The 20,282-nt window shown below is 36.9% G+C and overlaps 1 protein-coding gene and 1 long non-coding RNA gene across 5 annotated transcripts; one reads left to right on the plus strand and one right to left on the minus strand.

Annotated features, from left to right (window-relative positions):
• The first annotated feature begins 12 nt into the window (after positions 1–12).
• On the plus strand, positions 13–11,986 carry LOC137491266 (uncharacterized). Of its 4 annotated transcripts, XR_012402263.1 has the most exons (5): positions 13–63; positions 923–1,072; positions 1,886–1,965; positions 9,271–10,721; positions 11,635–11,986. XR_012402263.1 is itself a non-coding variant. In XM_073947965.1 (4 exons), exon 4 carries the CDS (start codon positions 9,438–9,440, stop codon positions 9,993–9,995), a length of 558 nt encoding a protein of 185 aa, XP_073804066.1. In that variant the 5' UTR covers positions 13–63; positions 923–1,072; positions 1,886–1,965; positions 9,271–9,437; the 3' UTR covers positions 9,996–11,683. The 4 variants fall into 4 exon arrangements, 2 of the variants coding, with proteins under 2 accessions (XP_073804066.1, XP_068076536.1); XR_011011164.2 differs by lacking the exon at positions 1,886–1,965; XM_073947965.1 differs by having other exon boundaries at positions 9,271–11,683.
• A 5,067-nt stretch (positions 11,987–17,053) lies between these two features.
• On the minus strand, positions 17,054–19,785 carry LOC108184043 (uncharacterized). The gene is made up of 3 exons (XR_001799121.4): positions 19,667–19,785; positions 18,991–19,085; positions 17,054–17,227 (listed from the first exon to the last, which is right to left on the minus strand). It is a non-coding gene; the product is annotated as an uncharacterized lncRNA (long non-coding RNA).
• Positions 19,786–20,282: the final 497 nt, after the last annotated feature.

Here is a 20,282-nt window from a genome sequence, read left to right on the forward strand (position 1 = left end):
TTGGCGTGGCTTGTGACGTCATAAGCCTGCACCGCTCTCGCGCTGTGATTCAACTGCAAAAAGGTTTGTTTTAAAGCGTTTAGCCTTATATAAAGCGATTGATTAAAGTTTCAGGGTTTTCATCAGTGCTAAATTATGTATCTGCTGTTGGCAATGTTATGTTAACCCTTTATGCAACGTAGTACTATTTAACTCACAGTAATGAGGTCTATTGTTTGAATAAAGATAGGATACACTTTTTGTCCCCAAGAGGAAATTTGTCTTGGGCAAAAAAGTGCTACAAGCAGACAATAATATAAATAAAACAAACTAAACAATTAAGAACATATCTGAATAAAGTTTGAATGAAGTAACAGTAAAGTGTGTAATAAGGGTTTTAATGAAGGTTTAATTTATTAAATAGCATAATGTCATTCCATTCTAAGTATACATCACTATAAGAAATGGAGATAGAGGTAAAGTTGGTTTTATATTCGCCCATTCGTTCATTTAGAAGTCTCTGTATTGTTTACCATGTTACTTTGAATATTCGATCAGAATTAGCATGCAAGTATGACTTCTAAACAACATTAACACTTTATTTGATTGTGAACAATGTTGTACTTTGATAGTCATTGGCTGCTAATATAACTTCACTATTTACAGTTTGCAAATAATACTTTATGGAATTATATTATTAAGGGGGAAGTCAGAGTATGCAAATATAAAACCAACTTTACCTCTATGAAATGGAGTACTAGTTTTAATCAGCTCATTTGTGGCTATTGTTTCTTGCTCTGACTTTCTTTTTTTTCTAATTCTATTTGGTAATTACTTTAACATAAAAAACTGTTGAAGCAAGTATTGAAGAGACTTTTGTTTCTGTTCATTGTTTTATTCATTTTAAACAGGACATTTTTATTGTTTTGTTCATTTTAAACAGGATAAAGTGTCCAAACACAGAGAAAAACTCCTGCTGAAGCGACTGATCTCCACACTGTTATAAAGATGGCGTTCATTAAAGAGGAGAGTGAAGATGTAAAGATTGAAGAAACATTCACTGTCAAACTGGAAGATCTGCAGGAACAAACAGGTTGGTTTTCACTCTCAAACACCAACTCAGATATTTACACCAACTCAGATCGTCATTCAGATATATTTTAATAATAAGAATACTAAATTAATCCATCTTGCAGCCCTGAGTGTGCAGCCTAGTTTTCCTGAATGAACATAAGCACTCATTGAAAGACAGGAATGAGTTTCTTTCATACTTGTTCTTATGTCTTTTGTCATTATTTTATGTATTATTACTCTCCCATTTTCTCTACCTTATTGCTTTTCTTGTTCCTCTACCATTTGTAAAGCGTCCTTGAGCACTTACATAAAATAAATAAAAACAATAAATTAAAAAAGTTTAACTGAGCTGACGATATTTGACCTACAGTGTTCTCATAAAGGATGTCTGCTATTGTAGTGATAGTGTTGGCTTAGTACTTTCCATTTGCATATGTCACAATGATCACAATTCCTTTAATGACCCATAATTTCCTTTATGGGTTTAAACTATGGTGTTTCTAGTAGTTGTTAGTTCTCACAGATAGTATCTAGAATTACATCATTATTATAATAACTAATTAGCAGGGCTAATTACTGGGTCTTAAAATGTCTTAAATTGCTAAATCAAATTTTCAGGCATTAAAAAGTCTTTAATTTACTGAAATATTGTGTTGTAGGTCTTAAATCTTTTAAAACAAGTCTTAATTTTCCTTTGTTCATGTTTTGCTACCCAATCTGGCCAAAACCCATACAATCACCATCAATCCAACTCAATAAAACTTTCAACTTTTTATTCAAATAGGTCATTTTAACTCTATTTATCATAATGGTTTAATTATTTTCCCTACAGCAACATTTGTTTAAATGTGCTCCATGTATTTACTGCTGAGGACATCGACCTGGACAGATTGTTGTGCATAGATTTAGTAGGTAAAGTAAAGCTTGCTTGTTATTACACACAATTTAAAGAAATGTCACAATTAAGAAATATATATATATATATATATATATATATATATATATATATATATATATATATATATATATATATATATGTGTGTGTGTGTGTGTATGTATGTATATATATATATTTGTATGTATATATATATTTATATATATATATATATATATATATATATATATATATATATATATACATATATATATATATATATATATATATATATATATATATATATATATATATATATATATATATATATTACTGTTTAATTAAATTATAATATTTTTTTGATGGGGCAAATAAAAATCTTTCCATTTGGGCCATTTGAAAAATTCCTTAGCCTTTAGCCCTTTATGAGTCCAAAATTTCAGTCAAATTTCAGTCAAATTCAGTCAAAATTTCACTTGCTCCAAAATCAATTTCAAAGTTTCTCAAAAGAAAATATTTTGTGTTCAAAAGGGAAAAAGTTTTTTGTTTTTTACCCAGACATAAAAAAAAAGAATATATTTTAGAGCAGTAATCACAGTACAGTGAAAGCGTGATATTTTTATTCAAGGTTATTTATACGTCAGAATCTTATACTGGCCCATGCCTAATGCTGCTTGATGTTGCAAAGTCATTCATTAATTAATTTGTTTTTTTTTCGGCTTAGTCCCTTTATTAATCTGGGGTCGCCACAGCGGCATGAACTGCCAACTTATCCAGCATATGCTTTATGCAGTGTATGCACTTCCAGCTGCAACCCATCTCTGGGAAGCATCTATACACACTTATTCACACTCATACACTACAGATAATTTAGCTTTACCCAATTCATTTGCTTTGGACTGTGGGGAAAACTGGTGTACCCGGAGGAAACCCACGCGATCGCGGGGAGAACATGCAAACTCCCCACAGACACGCCAACTGACCCATACCGAGGCTTGAACCAGCAACCTTTTTGCTGTGAGGCAACAGCATTATCTAATGCGCCACCGTGTCGCCTGTTGCAAAGCCATATTTCTAATTTTCTTGTTTTTCTTGTTTGTAGAGCAAGTAGCTGTTTATTATTCCTGGGGTCCGTTCTTCGTATCTCGCTTAAATGATCTAAGATGATTTGGCAGATCCTGGATCTTTTTATCTCGATAACTGATCTCTCGCTAATTTGGTTGTTCAAACAAGTTCGCGAATCAGATTAGAATGTCTGGATAAACTGATCTGAGATTGCTGCATGTGTTGTGAAGGACAGATCTATCGATCCTCGAAATCATGATCAGCAATGCAACGATTGGCTGACGGCACAGCTGCGTAATGACATCATCTGATTAATATTCAATTATCCATGTGAGCAAAAAATACGTCAAATTAGCAGTAAACGGCTTGTTAAATATGACACACAATAACCTTCCACATTTGTTGTGAGCTGCAGGCTTTACACTTTCATGTGTCAAGAGTATTCATCATGCATTTCAATACAAATCAATGTATTTAGTTCTACATTTAGAAAAGATTTTCTTTATTATAGTAGCCGGGTTTTTTTATCGGTGTAAAGAATAACTGGTTGTTTACAAAAGCATTTTGATATTGGTAAAGGCGTCTGCAACTATTGTGAAGCATCAAATCACTGGCATATTAACTATCAAAACATGTTTATGACAGCATAAATGTATTATTGCTTTAAAAAAAGTCACATATTGTGCATGTTTATTATACACAATTTGTACTAAGCGATCTAAAAAGTTCATATCAATAAGTTTTCTCTTTGCACCACCAGGTGGCAGTCTTTGTACTTTCTTTTCGAGAATGCAGATTGCATAAGTTTTATTAATATATATACCTTTATTTTATTAATAACTATAACTTTATATATATAGTTAAAAAATATTTACTCTTTTCCCAAGTGTATAAAACTCCTACTGTAGGAAAATATCAGAATTTGGTACATACTTTCTGTATTATATTTGCTTGAACTGAGCCGATCTAAATCTGTTTATAAGAATTGAACCTGCTCCCGATCAGGTTTAAGCTAGCAGAGCTGTTGCTATGACAACAACTCTTGGATCAGCTTTGAAGAACGAAATGATCCTGGATCGTGTCAAATCGTCAATATCCAAATCCAGCTAACTGAGTAATCCACGTACAAAGAACAGACCCCTGGTCTTTAACACAGTTAACTGCCATAATTGACCATAATTGGAATGCTGAATCTATAAAAGAGGGAGGGAATAACGGATTTAACAAAATGGGAGAAGAAGGCAATGCTTGTTTATTATTAATGTGAAGTCTGAATTGTGACCATATTCTGAGTGATTCATTAATATAAATGGGTTATTCGTAAAATATTGTTTACTCCCTAGAATCGTGGCACAAAGTAGTGAGTGTAAGGACACTGGATTAGACGTGTGCTGTTCCATCAGTAAACAAAGTAGGGCCTCATCATTACAGATGTTGGATAACCAGAATATGAGTTTGTGTAAATTGGCCGAAAATAATAGTATAAAAAATTTGGCATTGCCAATCCATACTATTCCTTTTTTCTTTTCAAGAATTACTTTCTTTTGCGAGGAATTTTCTTATCCCAGAGAAATGTAGAAATACAATTATTTAACTCCTTGAAAAATGACTTGGGAATAAAAACAGGCACGGACTGAAACAGAAATCTTGGTAGTATTGTCATTTTAATGAAATTGATCATCCTAGTCAAAAGATAAAGGAAGGGTTGACCACATCGTCATGTCTCGTTTGGCTTTGTCAAGACGACGACAAGGTTTGTTTGAGCTTGGGTCATCCATGGCTCGTTGTTATTATATGCATATAGTATATCCATGTAATTTCTTGGCTGTGTATTAGAACATGGCGGATCCTTTGTTTACATTCTGTCTAGCTCCATGAGCTCGTGACGTATCTCTGTAACCAATTAGCGTTCGGCTGTGCGTGTAGCTCCACCTTTTGGTACCCTTTCTTGTTTTTGGTTACCCTTTCGAAAGAGTGTTGAAAAAGTGGTACGGTACCGAACCGTACCACTCAGTGGAAACGGGCCATAAGCTGACTGGTCGATAAGATCCACATTTAAGTGGATCCTTATCCTTTTTAAGAAGTACTGTTATAATAGCCGATGTCATGGAGGGGGTGAGTGATTCCAAGACAAGAGCTTCAGCAAATACCTTGCACAACAGGGGTGTTAGCTTAGCAGTAAACTTCTTATAAAACTTGGAAGGGAAGCCATCGGGGCCTGGTGCTTTTCCGGTTTTCGTTTTTTTATTGCATTTTCAATTTCAGAAGGTGTTATATTTCCTTCTAATGCCAACTGATCTGAATCAGAGGGATGGCAATTCTAAATAATTAAAAAGCTCTCAATATGTTCAATTTCGTTTACCTCAGAGCTGTAAAGAGTTTTATAGAAGTTTTTTAATGGTCATTTATTCCCTGTTGATCAGTAATAATACTGCCATCATCCTTACTAACTGCTGCTATAAAACCAGCTGCTGATTGTGTCAGTTGGTAACACAATAACCTGCCAGCTCGTTCACCATGTGCATTATGAATCTGGCGTGATCTTATGTGGAGATCCTCTGCATTTTCACTTGTCAAGGAGTCATATTCCACTTGTAGAAGAAGTCTTTTCTTATGGAGCTCTTCGGACGGTGATGTTGAGAGTAGCTGATCAATTGTATTAATTTTATTCATAATCTCTGTAAGCCGTTTTGACTTTCTTTTATTTTCACTAGCTTGATATGAAATAATCTGTCCTCTTATATATGCTTTCTGAGTATCCCATAGGATGCTATAACTTATCTCCGGGATTCGTTTGTCTCAAGGAAGAAATCAAGAATCAATTTGAGCATCAATAAATTTTACAAAATCATCGTCTGCCAAAATCATCGTTCACCATGAACTTCCTAACTGCATCAGAACGGCAGTCACTTGCTGTCTTCAAGAAACGACTAAAAACTCAACTATTTAGTCTCCATTTCAATTCCTAATCTGCAATTGCCTCTCTAGCTATACCACTAACTGTACAAAAAAATATTAATAATAAATAAAAAAAACATATATATATATATATATATATATATATATATATATATATATATATATATATATATATTCTTACATTAATAATGCTTTCCTTCTTAGACTTTACACACCTGAAACTTGCCTACAGCACTTCTTTGCTCTTATAGTTGTGTAAATTACTTCCTTGTCCTCATTTGTAAGTCACTATGGATAAAAGCATCTGCTAAATGACTAAATGTAAAACTGTACATTCTTATGTATTAGTTCAGCAACACCCCTACTTTTGCTATTGAAGTTAGAATAATATATCTTTGTGTATAGCCTCCTCTATTAAGTTTAGAATAGTCTTTTTTTAACAGATGTGTCTCCTGTAAATATACAATATCAGATTTTAATTCAAGATATGCGAACACTTTGTTTCGTTTCACTGGGTGATTTAGCCCCTGCACATTCCAACTGGTAAAGTTTGTCTTCACTTCACCTATTTTATGGAGGGTTGTCGAAAACATCAGAAACATCCGAAAGGTATCTGTGGGTTTTGTATGTAGGGGGATGTGTGGAAGAGAGAGGAAGGGAAAAAAAGAGAGAAATAATAAATAAGAAAAAAGGGGTGATTGCACACACACTTATAAACACAAAACAACACAATATTGAAACCTTGCATGTAAACTTGCACACACCTTCAGCTACTCACACTCTTTAACTAGCTGACATTTGTGGGACCTCACATATAAAACAAAACAATTTGAACAGCTCTTGATGTTTTACTAAAAAGCTACCACATTATTGACTAAATATACTTGAGAACTAGGAATAACAGCAACAAACATGCTATAGTGGTCATTTAAAACATAACTGCTGAGTGACATTAACATTTGTATTGTCTTTGACAGCCCAGTGTACTGTCGTGATTTCCTTCAATTTAATGGCTTTTTCAACCTATCCTATATTTCGGAAAAGTAGTGGCATTTAATCACGAGGGCGCGTGACGGCTCCTTGTTGTCCACTGGTTTGCTGCTTAGAGTGCGGTGTGCCCAGTCCAGAAGTGGAATCTTCTCAAGGTTCACGTTATCTTTCAAGAGGCCAGCTACAAATTCTGTCATGTATCTGCCGTGCTCCTCTTCTCTCTAACTCCTGTAATGTGGATATTTGAGTGGTGAGACCTCTCTTCAAGATCCTCGCTTCGGCCTCTCAGCAGAGCCAGCTCCTTTTTCAAGATACTAAACTCTTTCCAGTGTAGTAAGAGATTCAGAGTATCCACCCAACACAGACTCCAGACCAGATAGCTGCTTCCACTCTGTCGTTAATGTGCTCCACAGCATTGCCTAACTCTGTCCGAAGCTGGTCAATTTGATTCCAAAGTTCATTTGACTGTGCAACGGCCTTTTCTTCAATTTAAGCAATCAATCCACCCTTTAGTGCATCAATAGCTTGACGGACCACGCTGTTATCACTCGCCGGAGCTTTCTTAGATGCAGCTTGCTCTTCGAGGTTAGCATTAGCATAGAGGCTAGTAGCGGATTTAGCCTCCCTACAGTTGCTTCGGCCTATATTCATCCTGATTCAAGTTGAATTACGCTCAGAACAGCCTGACTCCGACACTGATAAACACTTAATTTCCAGTATAGGTAGGTTTAAGGTAACAGTATTTAGGAGAAGAGCAATATTAAACATTAAGTTTCACGTGAGGAACTCAACAGTTTGTGTCTTTACATGGTGCCACTCTAGCTGGAAGTCTAAAATAAACAATATAACAATAATCACAATGAAAAACAAAACACTCACCATTTATAACTCAAATGAAAGTGAAAGGAAAAAATGCAAATGATTTTAGGCCAGCAGATTCATCAGATTTGAAAATGGGGAAAAAATAATGAATAATAGTACAATGAAAAACAAAACAAGAGAAATAAAATGAGAATTTGGGGAAAGAAAAAAAAAATACCTTTTGCTTCTAACCAATGGAGTGAAGGGGTCAATGGAAATGAGAGGGGAATGGCAATGTGGAGGTGTGGATGTGAAGATTAAGGGCGTCTACGACCCCAGCCGCTACTGTCGGCTACTGACTTCATGCCAGTGAGATGAATCGGTAAGATGATTTTGTTCCAGACACACTGCTCTAAAGTCTTTGGTGACACACTCATTTACAGACATCACAAGCACTTCAGTAACAAGACACAGTGTTTCTCACAGCCAGTCGTTAAGTTTTTCACTGCTTGTCTCGACCCGGTTTCTCTACTCGTTTCCCCGCACTCCAACATTTCAGTTAACTTCTCTTTCTTCTGCACACCACACAATGCTGCCCTCTTTAACTCTCCTCCTCTTTCTTTATACTTTCACCCATTTTCTTTTGCCGTCCCATGGGTGGAGACCAATTAAACAATGTTGACTGTCATCACAGAAAACACCAACAATCATAAATGCATGATTATATGCTGTCATGGCTTTGCAATAAAAATGTTGTTATAATACAGGCCAATAGAGAAAAAAAACAGCCATGAATATAAAGAAAAGGGAGTAATTGCCCAGAGGGGAATTGAGTTTTTATTTTTTATTTCAAAGCATTTTCCCAAAATATGTCAAAGATAAGATGTCCCCAAATATTAGTCCGTGTGCTGAAACACAGAAAGTTTTGGCCAAATTAAGCCTCAAAATCATCCCAGAATGGATGAAAATAACCCAACAGCACACAAGGGGAAAGGTGCACATTCCAGCCTTTATGCAGATGCTGGACAGGTATGTCTCATGTCTGCGAGGCAAATATTCAGCTGTTTGGTCAGCTGTTACCCCAGAACGTTTTTTCTGATGCATTAACCAGTCAGGCACAGAATGAACAAGTATTCCCTGTCTGCTTAACACATAAAAAAAAAAAAAAAACATTTTGTTGTAATTGTGAATATTTACGAATAAAAATAGGCCATTTACAGCTTTCAAATCTGTGTCTTATCAATATGACCAAATTGACTTTTATGATCAATTATGTCAGAAAGTCTGAAAACTGGACTGACACAGTTACAATTTACTATAACTTCTATGTTAAGTGGCTTTGACATAATTTAGATTGTAGAAGCACTAGATAAATAAAGATGAATTGAATCTGCTTAAATGTGTACATTTTAATGGACCAAACAAAATATGATTTGATTTATTCCAAATTTAATGTGCATCAAAATTGCAGTGTGTGTAGCCAATGTTTCCAGTGTCTTCTCACTTTTCAGTATTTGATGAGAGTTTTTAAAACTAATGAAAACTTATGTTTTATTCATTTATTTCAGACCTAATTGAAGAGAATGGGGGGAGTAAAGAGGAGGAACATCATGTCAAAATTGAGGAAAAAACTCATTTACAGACTGATGGTATTTTAAAAAGGAGGGGCAAGAATCGTTTCACCTGCACTCAGTGTGGAAAGAGTTTTGGAAGAAAAGGCAATCTTAAGATTCACATGAGAATCCACACTGGAGAGAAACCGTTCACATGCATTCAGTGTGGAAAGAGTTTCATCCAATCATCATCCTTTAATCTACACATGAGATTTCACACTGGAGAAAAACCATTCACATGCACTCCGTGTAGGAAGAGATTCAGCAACTCATCAGACCTCAATAAACACATGAAGACCCACACTGGAGAGAAACCATTTACATGCACTCAGTGTGGGAAAAGTTTCAGCCGCTCATCACACCTTAAACAACACATGATGATCCACACTGGAGAGAAACCATTCACATGCACTCAGTGTGGGAAGAGTTTCAGCAACACATCAGACCTTAATAAACACATGAGGATCCACACTGGAGAGAAACCATTCACATGCACTCAGTGTGGGAAGAGTTTCAGCCGCTCATCAGACCTTAATAAACACATGAGGATCCACACTGGAGAGAAACCATTTACATGCACTCAGTGTGGGAAGAGTTTCAGCTGCTCATCACACCTTAATAAACACATGATGAGCCACACCATTCAGAGTAACCATTCATTTGCACTTAAGCCATGGTGACACTGGACTTTTCTCCCCATAGACATCAATTCATACACACGTGAATGCATCAGACGGGAAATGCAATTTTGTGCATCAAGTTTCGCAGTTCACTGCGTTGCAAAGTTTAAGCTTGGGGAACTCTGACCTGCCAAATCGCTTTACTTGACTTTGTGAGACCAATAGAAGATGGTTAACATGACCTCCCTGGACAGAAATGTAAAATATGGACCAATCGCTCACTTTTTTAATGCTTAATCATCTCGTTTAATCCCGCCCTTTTTCGCAGCGCCATACAACAGAATTTCGAAAGCTCAAATTCTAGTGTGACCGCAGCTTCGGTGTGGGATAAGTTTCAGCAACTCATCAGACCTTAATAAACACATGAAGACCCACACTGGAGAGAGACCATTTACATCCACTCAATGTGAGAAGAGTTTCAACCAGTTAGCAAAGCTTAATAAACACATGAAGATCCACACTGGTGTGAAAGAGTATATGTACTTTGCGTGTAAGAAGACTTTTATTACAGCTCCAAAATTGAAACTGCACCAGACGATTCACACTGAAGAGACCGTACAAGTGTTCACACTGTGACTAGAGGTTTAATCAGTTAACACTTCTGAAAACAGAAGCAGATTCACACTGGAGAGAAACTGTAAAGATCTGATTAGTGTCTACAGAGTTTGGACAAAACGTTTCACACATGACATGAATGCAGCAAAACATTTTCTCCTGTGTGTAGAGGTATGGATTTGTAGCAGTCATCTGTTTAATTTGATTTTTTATATATAGCTGTTATGTTTGCGTGGATTAGTCATTATTTAGTAAGATTGTTGCAATAAGTTCAGGTTAGTTTTAATGTGTTGATGCCCATCATCATTTTAATCTGTATGTACTGGCGAGTGACAATAGGGGACAATTAGTGAGCAACACGTGAGCCGAAGTAGGTTTCAAGCATTCATGAAGAAACCACACTGCCAGAACTGAACACATATCATAGCATCTCATTGTGTGTGTTTGTTTGGTTTTATTAGAGGTAAGATGTATGATGTTGCATCAAATGTTATGTTTAGTATGTGTTTAGCAGTGTAAATAATGTGTTTGAGGATCGTTTATGTATGTTTATATGTATAAAATAACCACATCAGCGTAATCGCGACAGACATGAGGCCGACGTCTGTAATGGAGATCGCAGTGATAGAGGCCTTGTGTTATTATATAAATATAATATACATATAAATATGATGTACATATAGATTAACAAGCTTTATTAAGTATGAGTTTACCTTTTAAAACAGTAGTGTGGGTTAATACAGTTATAATACATCAATGTTAAAGAGTATTTAAATAATAAAAGTAAACTATAAAGTAATTAGTAGATAATAAAGTTATTTAAAATAGTTACTGTTTGTTGTTTATGCAGTAAGAGTTTAGAGTTTAATGACTATTACTCTGGTATTGGTAATGTATATTGTGTGGAGAAATGCATCGAGTCAGTGTCTATTCATTGCCATTGTTTATTGATAATTCTATATTTGAGTGTTTATATAAGTGTTTCTGTGTTCATTGGTTTCACGCATGCATGAAGAAGCCACACTGCCAGCACTGAAACACTAAAACATCTCATTGTGTGTGTGTTTGTTTGGTTTTATTACAGATTGCAGTGTGACAAACAATAAAAATAATATTATGGTGGGACCAGAAAACCCCGCCTCTTCTGTGTGTGGCGAGCCAGCCAGGAGGATGCTGCTGATTGGATGATGTGAGAGACAGCTCCTCCTTATAATGAACCTAAAAACAAAGAAAGACATTGCAGTTACAGAAGAAAAAAAAAATTAGAATACAACTGAACTAGATTAAATTCATTGTCTATTCCCCATCAAAGAGAGAGATAAAAAAAAATTGAACAACTTCAAGACTGTGTCACTTTCAAGTTTTTGACAATAGAGAAGTCTGAACTGTTAAAGGGCCATGAAACCCTCTCGTTTCAGCAGGGTGTTTTCACACCTCTACTTTGGAAAAAGCCAGAAAAGTGGGCGTGTCCAGCTCTGTTTAGGGGGGAGTGTCGGAGAAAAAAAAAGAGGCACGGTGTGGGAGTGTCTATTTGGGCACTCGACTACATGGGCATCTGTTGTCGAATTATTTGCTAAATTATTAAATGGTGGACTTTAACTGTCTTTCATTCAGAGAATTCATTCATGTCCCTCGCGAAAAACGAGATATTTGATTCGAGGAACTGCTGTAAGCGTGTATTTTTCATGCAATGTTTGATACCGCACGGCGAATGAGAGAAAAAAAACTCCCGGCATTTCCCGGAAACTTTGATGCACTGGACAGGTAGCGTCAGAAAGCCGCTTGGGTTATTCCAGTCACAAAATGCGGTAAAAATCCTACATGAGGTTAAAGTTTGGTTGTAGTGCTTACATGTTTAGACTCTGTGCAATAGTTTGTTAGATACGAACAAACTGAATAAACAAAGAGCACTGGTCGCTCACTTACCAAATCTGTAGAGACAGGACAATCACCAGCAACTAGAGCCGCGTCTTTATTAAGAGGAGACTACAAGCGAATCCGGATCTCAGCGTTTGCAGATGAGAACAGCTCTCAGGTAAACAATAATCCTCCTTAGACACGTATTGTTGTCGAGCGTCGCGTACACTGTTAATCCACACGTGACTCTGAGCTCTCACAGAGAAAAAATGAAAACAAAACTTAACTGCAGCAAACTATAAAAGCAACACTTCACGCTTGTTTTGCCAACACAACGTGGCGTCTCTGTCGTCTAAACACTGTGACAGTAATGAATATTAATGAAGTTGCACAATAGAGCGCGCTGATTGGTTTGAACCAAGCCTTACTCATGCATTAATGCAGCATGCTGTAAGACGTAATAAGACACACTCTGGCACAGACGCCCAGTCTGCAAGCTGGAATACAGGCTATTATGTCATGACCGTGACGCAGCTTCAAAAATTTGTTTCAAACCGGAAGTACGAATTTGCTTGAAATAAAGCAAAAACAACCAATTTACACGTATTAGTGAAATATAGGTGTCCTAATAGTGTTTTTAGCAGTGTGGGACACATATACGACTGTCAACAGCTCAAAAAAATGTGTTTGGGTGTTTCGTGACCCTTTAAAAGTGTGCTACCACCTCAAGTGTAGTGCGCCAGCAGGTGAGGGTTTCTCAGGCCAAACGAGGCGGGCACTAATCAGACTAGCAGAGGGGACACTTAATGAAATAGAGGAAAGTTTAGAAGAGGAGCAGTATGTAGACAGTCTCAATATACTTCTGGATTTCATAGAGTCCCTAAAGAAACCAACTGAGCTCGAAGCTTCACCAGTTACTCTTTCTAACGCCCTATTCACACGGGGCGTCAGCGTCAACGCTTCCCATTCACTTTGAATGGGTGACGTCAGGCGTTGCCGAACTGCATTGTGGATCCGTCGGCGCCGCTTCAGAAGCGTTCCTCGCTGCAGAAGTTGGGACCAGCTCAACTTTTCAAGCGCCGACAGAAGCGTCAGCCAATCAGATCGCTGTATGCAAATACACCAGCTCAGACAGTGGCCTATTGCTGACTGAATTTCATTGGCTGACGCTTCTATGACGATCGTTTCAGCTCCAACTTCAGACACGCCCTCTGTCAAGCGTTGACGCTGAAGCCTCGTGTGAATAGGGCGTAAGAGGGAACAGCTAAGACAAGTGTATGCTGAATTACAACAGGCACAAGCAAATGCTCGTCGTGTGTTAGAGGAACAGATGGAGCAACTTGAAGTAAACTCTAAGGGGGAAAGTAATGAAAGAAATGATAAAGTACCAACCACACAACATGATCCAGTTCCTGAAGTTACTCTGAGGAGGGTATTTCGAGTCTTTGGACAGATTGGAGAGGCTGGACAGAAGGAAAAATTATCCTACACAATTCTCAACAACCAAATCAAATCAGGAGTGAGAAAGGGGTATGCAGAGGCTGAAATTATTGAAGCTGTCATCAGAGCTGTGAGTCCAAGCCTTCCTCTCCGAGAATGTCTTGAGATAAAACGAGACCTCACACTTTCCACATTAAGGACCATCCTCAGGGGGCACTATAAAATAGACTCATTATCCGATCTGCTGCACAGGCTCATGAACAGGGATACATATATAGGGATATCATCTCACAGGATCCCAAAGTGTCTGCTCAAAGTTTCCTGTTTCGAGCCATTGAACTGCTCTGGGCATCTGGAGATGAGCAGGATGGCAAACAGTTTAGCCCTGAGCTCATTCAACAAAAATGTCTTCGCTCTGTGGAAACTGGGCTCTTAAGTGATGCAGTTAAGTTTCAAGTTAAACCATACCTCAGTGATCCCAAAGTAATGGATGAAGTGCTAATTGAGAAAATCGGGGAAGCTGCTAATCTTGAATTGGAGAGACAAGCAAAGTTAAAAAAAAGTAGTGACACCAAAGCCTTTTAAACTGAGTGAAGTAGTAGAGTATGTTTGCGACACTGAGCGACATGTAAGCAGTGAAGTAGACTCTGAAAGTGAAAGGAGAGATACAGTGACCAAAGAGAATTTCCCTAGTAAAGATAAGAAGAAACAAGGACAGAGCAAAGATATTAACAGTAACACCACCAAATCAATTGAACAGCTCGGAGCAGACATCATGGAAATGACTAAAGTATTCAAAGAGACAATGGAAGCAACCAGACCCCAGTTTCAGCCTCCTGTCACCCTGATACAGATGGAAAAGAGGTTCAAAGGCTGTTTTTCACGTCAAGAGGCTCAGAAGGGTGAGGAATGCAGGCAGTTATTTCTGTGGCCAAGATGGACATCTGTCACGGGGCTGTCATCAACGCAGATTAATGTCGGGAAACAGGAGGGGACTGCTGAACTGGACCTCCCAGTAGTCCATATCGTCAATATCAGCTATCTCAGATGTGTGGTAGACACCTAGAATTGAACAGAGTGGGCAAACCAGTAAGTATAATGACATTGTTACTCACCAAGATGCAGCCAATTTGATTAGGAATTCACTGTGCACATCCATGCTGCTAAACATTGTTGGAAAAAGGTGTCTGTTCTGTTGTCAGCTAAATAACATCACAGTTGAAGCCTTATGAGACACAGGAGCCCAAGCTAGTATTATCAACGCTGACTGGAGAAAACAATACTTATCACACACCATTGTCAGACCAATTAAAGAGCTCCTGGGACCAGCAACACTCACTGGATTGGCTGCAAATCACACAGAAATCCCCTTTGATGGCTGGGTAGAAGTTAGCCTCTGACTGAGTAATATTGCAGGCCCCGAAGAAACCTTACAAGTGCCTATGCTGGTGGTGAGTAATGCTGGAGTAGCTGAAAATCCCATCATCGGTTACAATGTCATTGAGGAGATAATTGGCAGGTGGGAAAAACAGGGTTCACTATTCAGCATGGTTCAGAGGGTGAGCAAAGGATTCTCTATATCGACAAGAAAGGCGATGCTTAACTGCTTAATCTGCTGAAGACTGTAAATTTGAATGTGACTGTTGGAACTGTGCGTGTGGGGAAACAAAAGATTAAACTCAGTGCAGGACAAATTACCACAATTTATGCACAAGCGCACATTGGGGGACAATCCCAAGAACAAAGTCTGCTGTTTGTTCCATGTAAACCATCAATGTTATCAGAGGGCCTGGAAATACAGGAAGGTGTTATCAGAGTTGGAGATGGGAAGACTGTAAGAGTACCAATTGCCATTGCTAATACAGCAAAATACCCAGTCACACATGCCCCAACTCAGACTAGGCCAACTGGAACTAATAAAGACATTTTACCCAGTGACAGTAGATCTTCTGAACCATGAAGAATACCACCAAGGATTTCTTGATGCTGAAAGTCAACCACTAACAGCCTTTATAACACCCTGGGGATTATTTGAGTGGAAGAGGATCCCGCTTGGCCTTAGCTCAGCTCCAGCCGAATTCCACAGAAACATGGAGGGTTGTCTGGAGGATTTGCGTGATGTGATATGTCAGCTGTACTTGGATGATAATCTGGTTCACAGTGCCTCCTTTGATGATCACTTGAGTCATATTCGCACACTCCTCCAGAGATATCAAAACCATGGAGTTAAACTCAGTCCGCACAAGTGTGTGCAAGGGAGCAGTCCTTTATCAGAAGCAGAAAGGGAAGATGTCAGTGATTGCATATGGGTCAAGAACACTCAAACCACCTGAGAAAAACTATTACATGCATTTTGGAAAATTTGAGTTTCTGGCTCTTAAGTGGGCTATCTGTGAACGCTTCAGAGATTATGTTTCATGCTCCACACTTTGAAGTGTACACAGACAATAATCCACTCACATACATTTTGACAACAGCCAAACTTAATGCAACGGGACACCACTGGGTTGCAGAGCTGACCGATTTCAATTTTACCATCAAATATCGGCCAGGGAGATGTAATACAGATGCAGATGGATTGTCAATAATGCCACTGGACATTTCCAGGTACATGAAACTGTGCACAGAGGAAACAAACCAAATGTGATAAGTGCTACCATGCAGGGAGTTATGTTGATGTTTGAGGATACTTCTCTGTGGACAAGTGGAATTGACTTACAAGCTGTCCATCTGGTAGAAGATGAAATCCCACTAATCTGTGTCTCTCTCAGGAACAGATCAGGCAGTCCCAACAGGAAGATCCTGTCATTAGCCGTGTCCTGGAGTACAAAAAGAGTAACGTTCGTCCTTTTGGTCATAGACTAAGAAAAGAATTGTATGATGTCAGACTCCTGCTGAAACAGTGGACACGTCTGCGCATGAGTGATGATGGAGTCTTGTATAGGAAAGCAGGAAATACAAACCAGTTAATTCTACCCAAGGAGTACCATCAGACAGTTTACAAGGAGTTGCATCAGGAGATGGGACATCTCGGAACGGAGAGGACTCTCAATTTAATCAGTGAACGATTTTATTGGCCCAATATGAAAAGAGAGACAGAGCACTTTGTGACACTTGTATGTGAGTGTTTGAAAAGAAAGAAACCACACAAGACTACTATTTTATTAGCCTATTTGCTCTTAAAATAGGACAACAGACACAATTAACAACAAAATATTTATTGGTCAAATAAACATCAACAAAAAAAAAAAAAAAGCATCAGCTTAGTTTTTTTCAGCTATGCGTCTGTCATCACCAGACCGTCCAGGTGCATGTTTGAGGTGGTCTCCCACGGCCCTGTAAATTATGTGGTCTGTGGCTGTTTTGTCCCACATTTGCAGCTGCAATGACAAAAAAAAAAAAAGCTCTCAGCTGTTTCTGTTATTGCGTGCATCCGTACGATCACAGGCTTTGTTATTTTTACAAAGTCTTGTCTTTAAATTAACGTAAAATTCAAACAATAAATGCTGTTTTGACTACATTAAACGCACATTTATAATATTTTTTTTATTTTTAAGTGGACAGAGATGGCAAAAGTACACACATACAAACGACTCTGGTAAAAATTGAAGTACTGACTTTTGTATTTAAAATAAATATGGCCTCAAACACGTAATAAAACGTATCCATGACCTGTTTTAGTTTCACAGTAACTAGACCTCACATTAATACATTTATACAAAGTAACATACATTTCTAATTTTGATGTTAACAGTTGCCAATTGCCAAGCATACAACTCAAAAAGTCACTTTATCATATAAACTGTATGTGCGTCTTTTAAGAACGGCTGCCATTTGTGTGTACATTTTATTCTATAAAAAAAACTTTTTGGGTAATCTTTTTCCACGTGACAATTTCCTGATCTTTGCATTATAATTTGATCTATAAATTACCTGCAATTCGATCGAATAAACGCATCTTTTTAACCGGTGTAAACAGGACAGCATCAGTCATGATTACATCGCTGACTCTCTGTTGTAATGCAATCATGTAATTAGCCATTTTGCCTTTATAAACCAGCCTGCATCATCATAAGTTAAAACATAAATTGAAAAGCTATGTTGGTGGAACAATTGTTTTGCGAGGGAACATTGCGAGGTAACGCAAAAGCTAAAAAAAAAAAAAAACTAACAATAAATAAACATACATATATATATATATATACACACACACACACACATATACATATACATATATATATATATATATATATATATATATATATATATATATATATATATATATATTTTATTTTTTTTTTCCCACAGTTTTTTTTTTCTCCCACCCATTTTCCCCACCACTTTCCTTCCTGGACACCATATGTGTGATGATGTGATATGTCATTGTGCAATTTTAAAGCCTTTTTGTTTCAATCTAGTTTTACTGCGTCTATTTTTATTGCAGGCACGCACTAAAGATTTAATCAAAAAGGCTTTAAAATTGTGCAATGACAGCGAATATATCGCATCCCCAAACACATTAAAAATGGGTGGGAGAAAAAACTGGGTTGGAGGAAAATATATACATATTTTTTGTTTTTGCGTTACCTCGCAAAGTTCCCTGGTTCCCTCCCAAAACTGTTGTTCCACAAACACTGCCTGTTCATTTTATATTTTAAAAATATATGTAATTTTAGGTAAATTCCAAGCATGAATCCAGAGTACGCTTAAATATTATATTAATTATATTATATTGTTTATATTAATTATTTAATATTTTAATAATTATATTGTATTATATTATATTAACTGTATTATATTATATGAATTACATTGTATTAAATGTATTATATTATATTGCATTATATTATATTGCATTACATTGTATTATACAACCGAATTTAACAAAAACTACAAAGTTCATTGTCCATCTGATGCGCGATTTTAGTGTTGAAAATATTAAGTTCGGAAAGCCTGTCTGGCTCATTGTAATAAAAGACTTGATTAAACAAATTAAAGTGAAGCTGCTCTGGCACAATAATAGATGGTTTTGACATTTACAGCAAAACCTGTAAAAGAGCCGTAATACCGGCCAAAACAAATTGATGAATTCACAACATAATTATAAAGCCCATAAAACTGTCAAAGTAATACCAGAACATACTTATTATGGTGGCGTACAGGGCTGTGGACTGGAAACCCTTTTTTGACCCATGGCCCTTCATATTAAACTCCGACATGAGTCTGTTGGTCATCAGCCTGAAAGAGAAAGATGTTTATTTGCATGGCCCTTTATCATAGTGAAAAAAACTAATCTATAGGAACTTTCTTATATTGGTTAAATAGAAATATATATTCTGTTCTGTATTTGCAGCACAGCGCAGTCATGACTATTTGTATACTGTCATCACTGCTTTGTGCATGTGCCAGGAACACATTTTCAATTTGTTCAATGTACAAAAATATTTACAGCTAATTTTACTGCACTAACAATACTGCGTTGTTGTGAACCCAGAGTGGGCCCACTAGGAGGCGTGGGAGGCCTGAACACCACAAAAAAAAAAAAAAATGGCAAAAATCCAAAACACAATGGCCTGACCCGGACGTGTAAAAAAAAGGTGGTATTTATTAAAAAAATCTGGAGGATAAAGTCCAGTGCAAGAAATATAAATACAGCTCCAAAATATTGTACAAAAATATATATACAAAAATACAAAGGATCAAACCAACAAATCAAATATAAAGATAAATATATATAACACAAAAAAAAAAACAAATCAAAGGAAAAAAAGTCAAACGTAACCACTGTATACTAGTACCCACTTAAAAGAATTGCTCACCGCTCTGCCACAGCACACTCGCTTGCCAGTTAAACTGACCCTGAGCTTCTTCTTCTTTGGGTTTTACTGGCGGACTTAAAGGTGCATTACCGCCACCGACTGGAATGGAGTATGGAACTAGTTGAATAATAACTGAAGTGGGGAGGAAAAAAAAAATAGGGGAGGGGGAGGAAATATTGAGGAGAGGGGGGGAGAGGAATAAAAAATAAAATAAAAAATAATAACACATAATAAAAATAATAACACATAAATAAAAACACATTTATAATAATGGGGGATGGGATGGCTAATAATTCATTCTTTTGATATTATCTCTATATTCTTTTCTTTAACTGGGTTTCTTTAATAAATTTAATTATATCGTCATATACCTCACAAGATTTATTTCCTAATAAACCTGCCAATGTGAAATCCTGAAGTTTGCTCTTTAACTAATTGAATAAGATAGTTTCGCTCTTTATTATATTTACTACAGTGGAATAAAACATGTTCTATTGTTTCTTGTTGATTACAGTGTATACATTGCCTAGTTGTTAGTTTACCTATTTTATGTAAAGTATGGTTGAGTCCAGTATTACCTATTCTCATCTGAGTTATAATACTTCCTTCCCTACAA

Source organism: Danio rerio, chromosome 4, assembly GCF_049306965.1.
Source record: "Danio rerio strain Tuebingen ecotype United States chromosome 4, GRCz12tu, whole genome shotgun sequence".
Lineage (NCBI taxonomy): Eukaryota > Metazoa > Chordata > Actinopteri > Cypriniformes > Danionidae > Danio > Danio rerio.

Coding starts and splice junctions, on each gene's coding strand:
- LOC137491266 (XM_068220435.2), top strand. CDS start 988: ATGGCGTTCATTAAAGAGGAGAGTGAAGATGTAAAGATTGAAGAAACA. Junction 1,073..9,270: donor AGATCTGCAGGAACAAACAG/GTTGGTTTTCAC, acceptor CATTTATTTCAG/ACCTAATTGAAGAGAATGGG.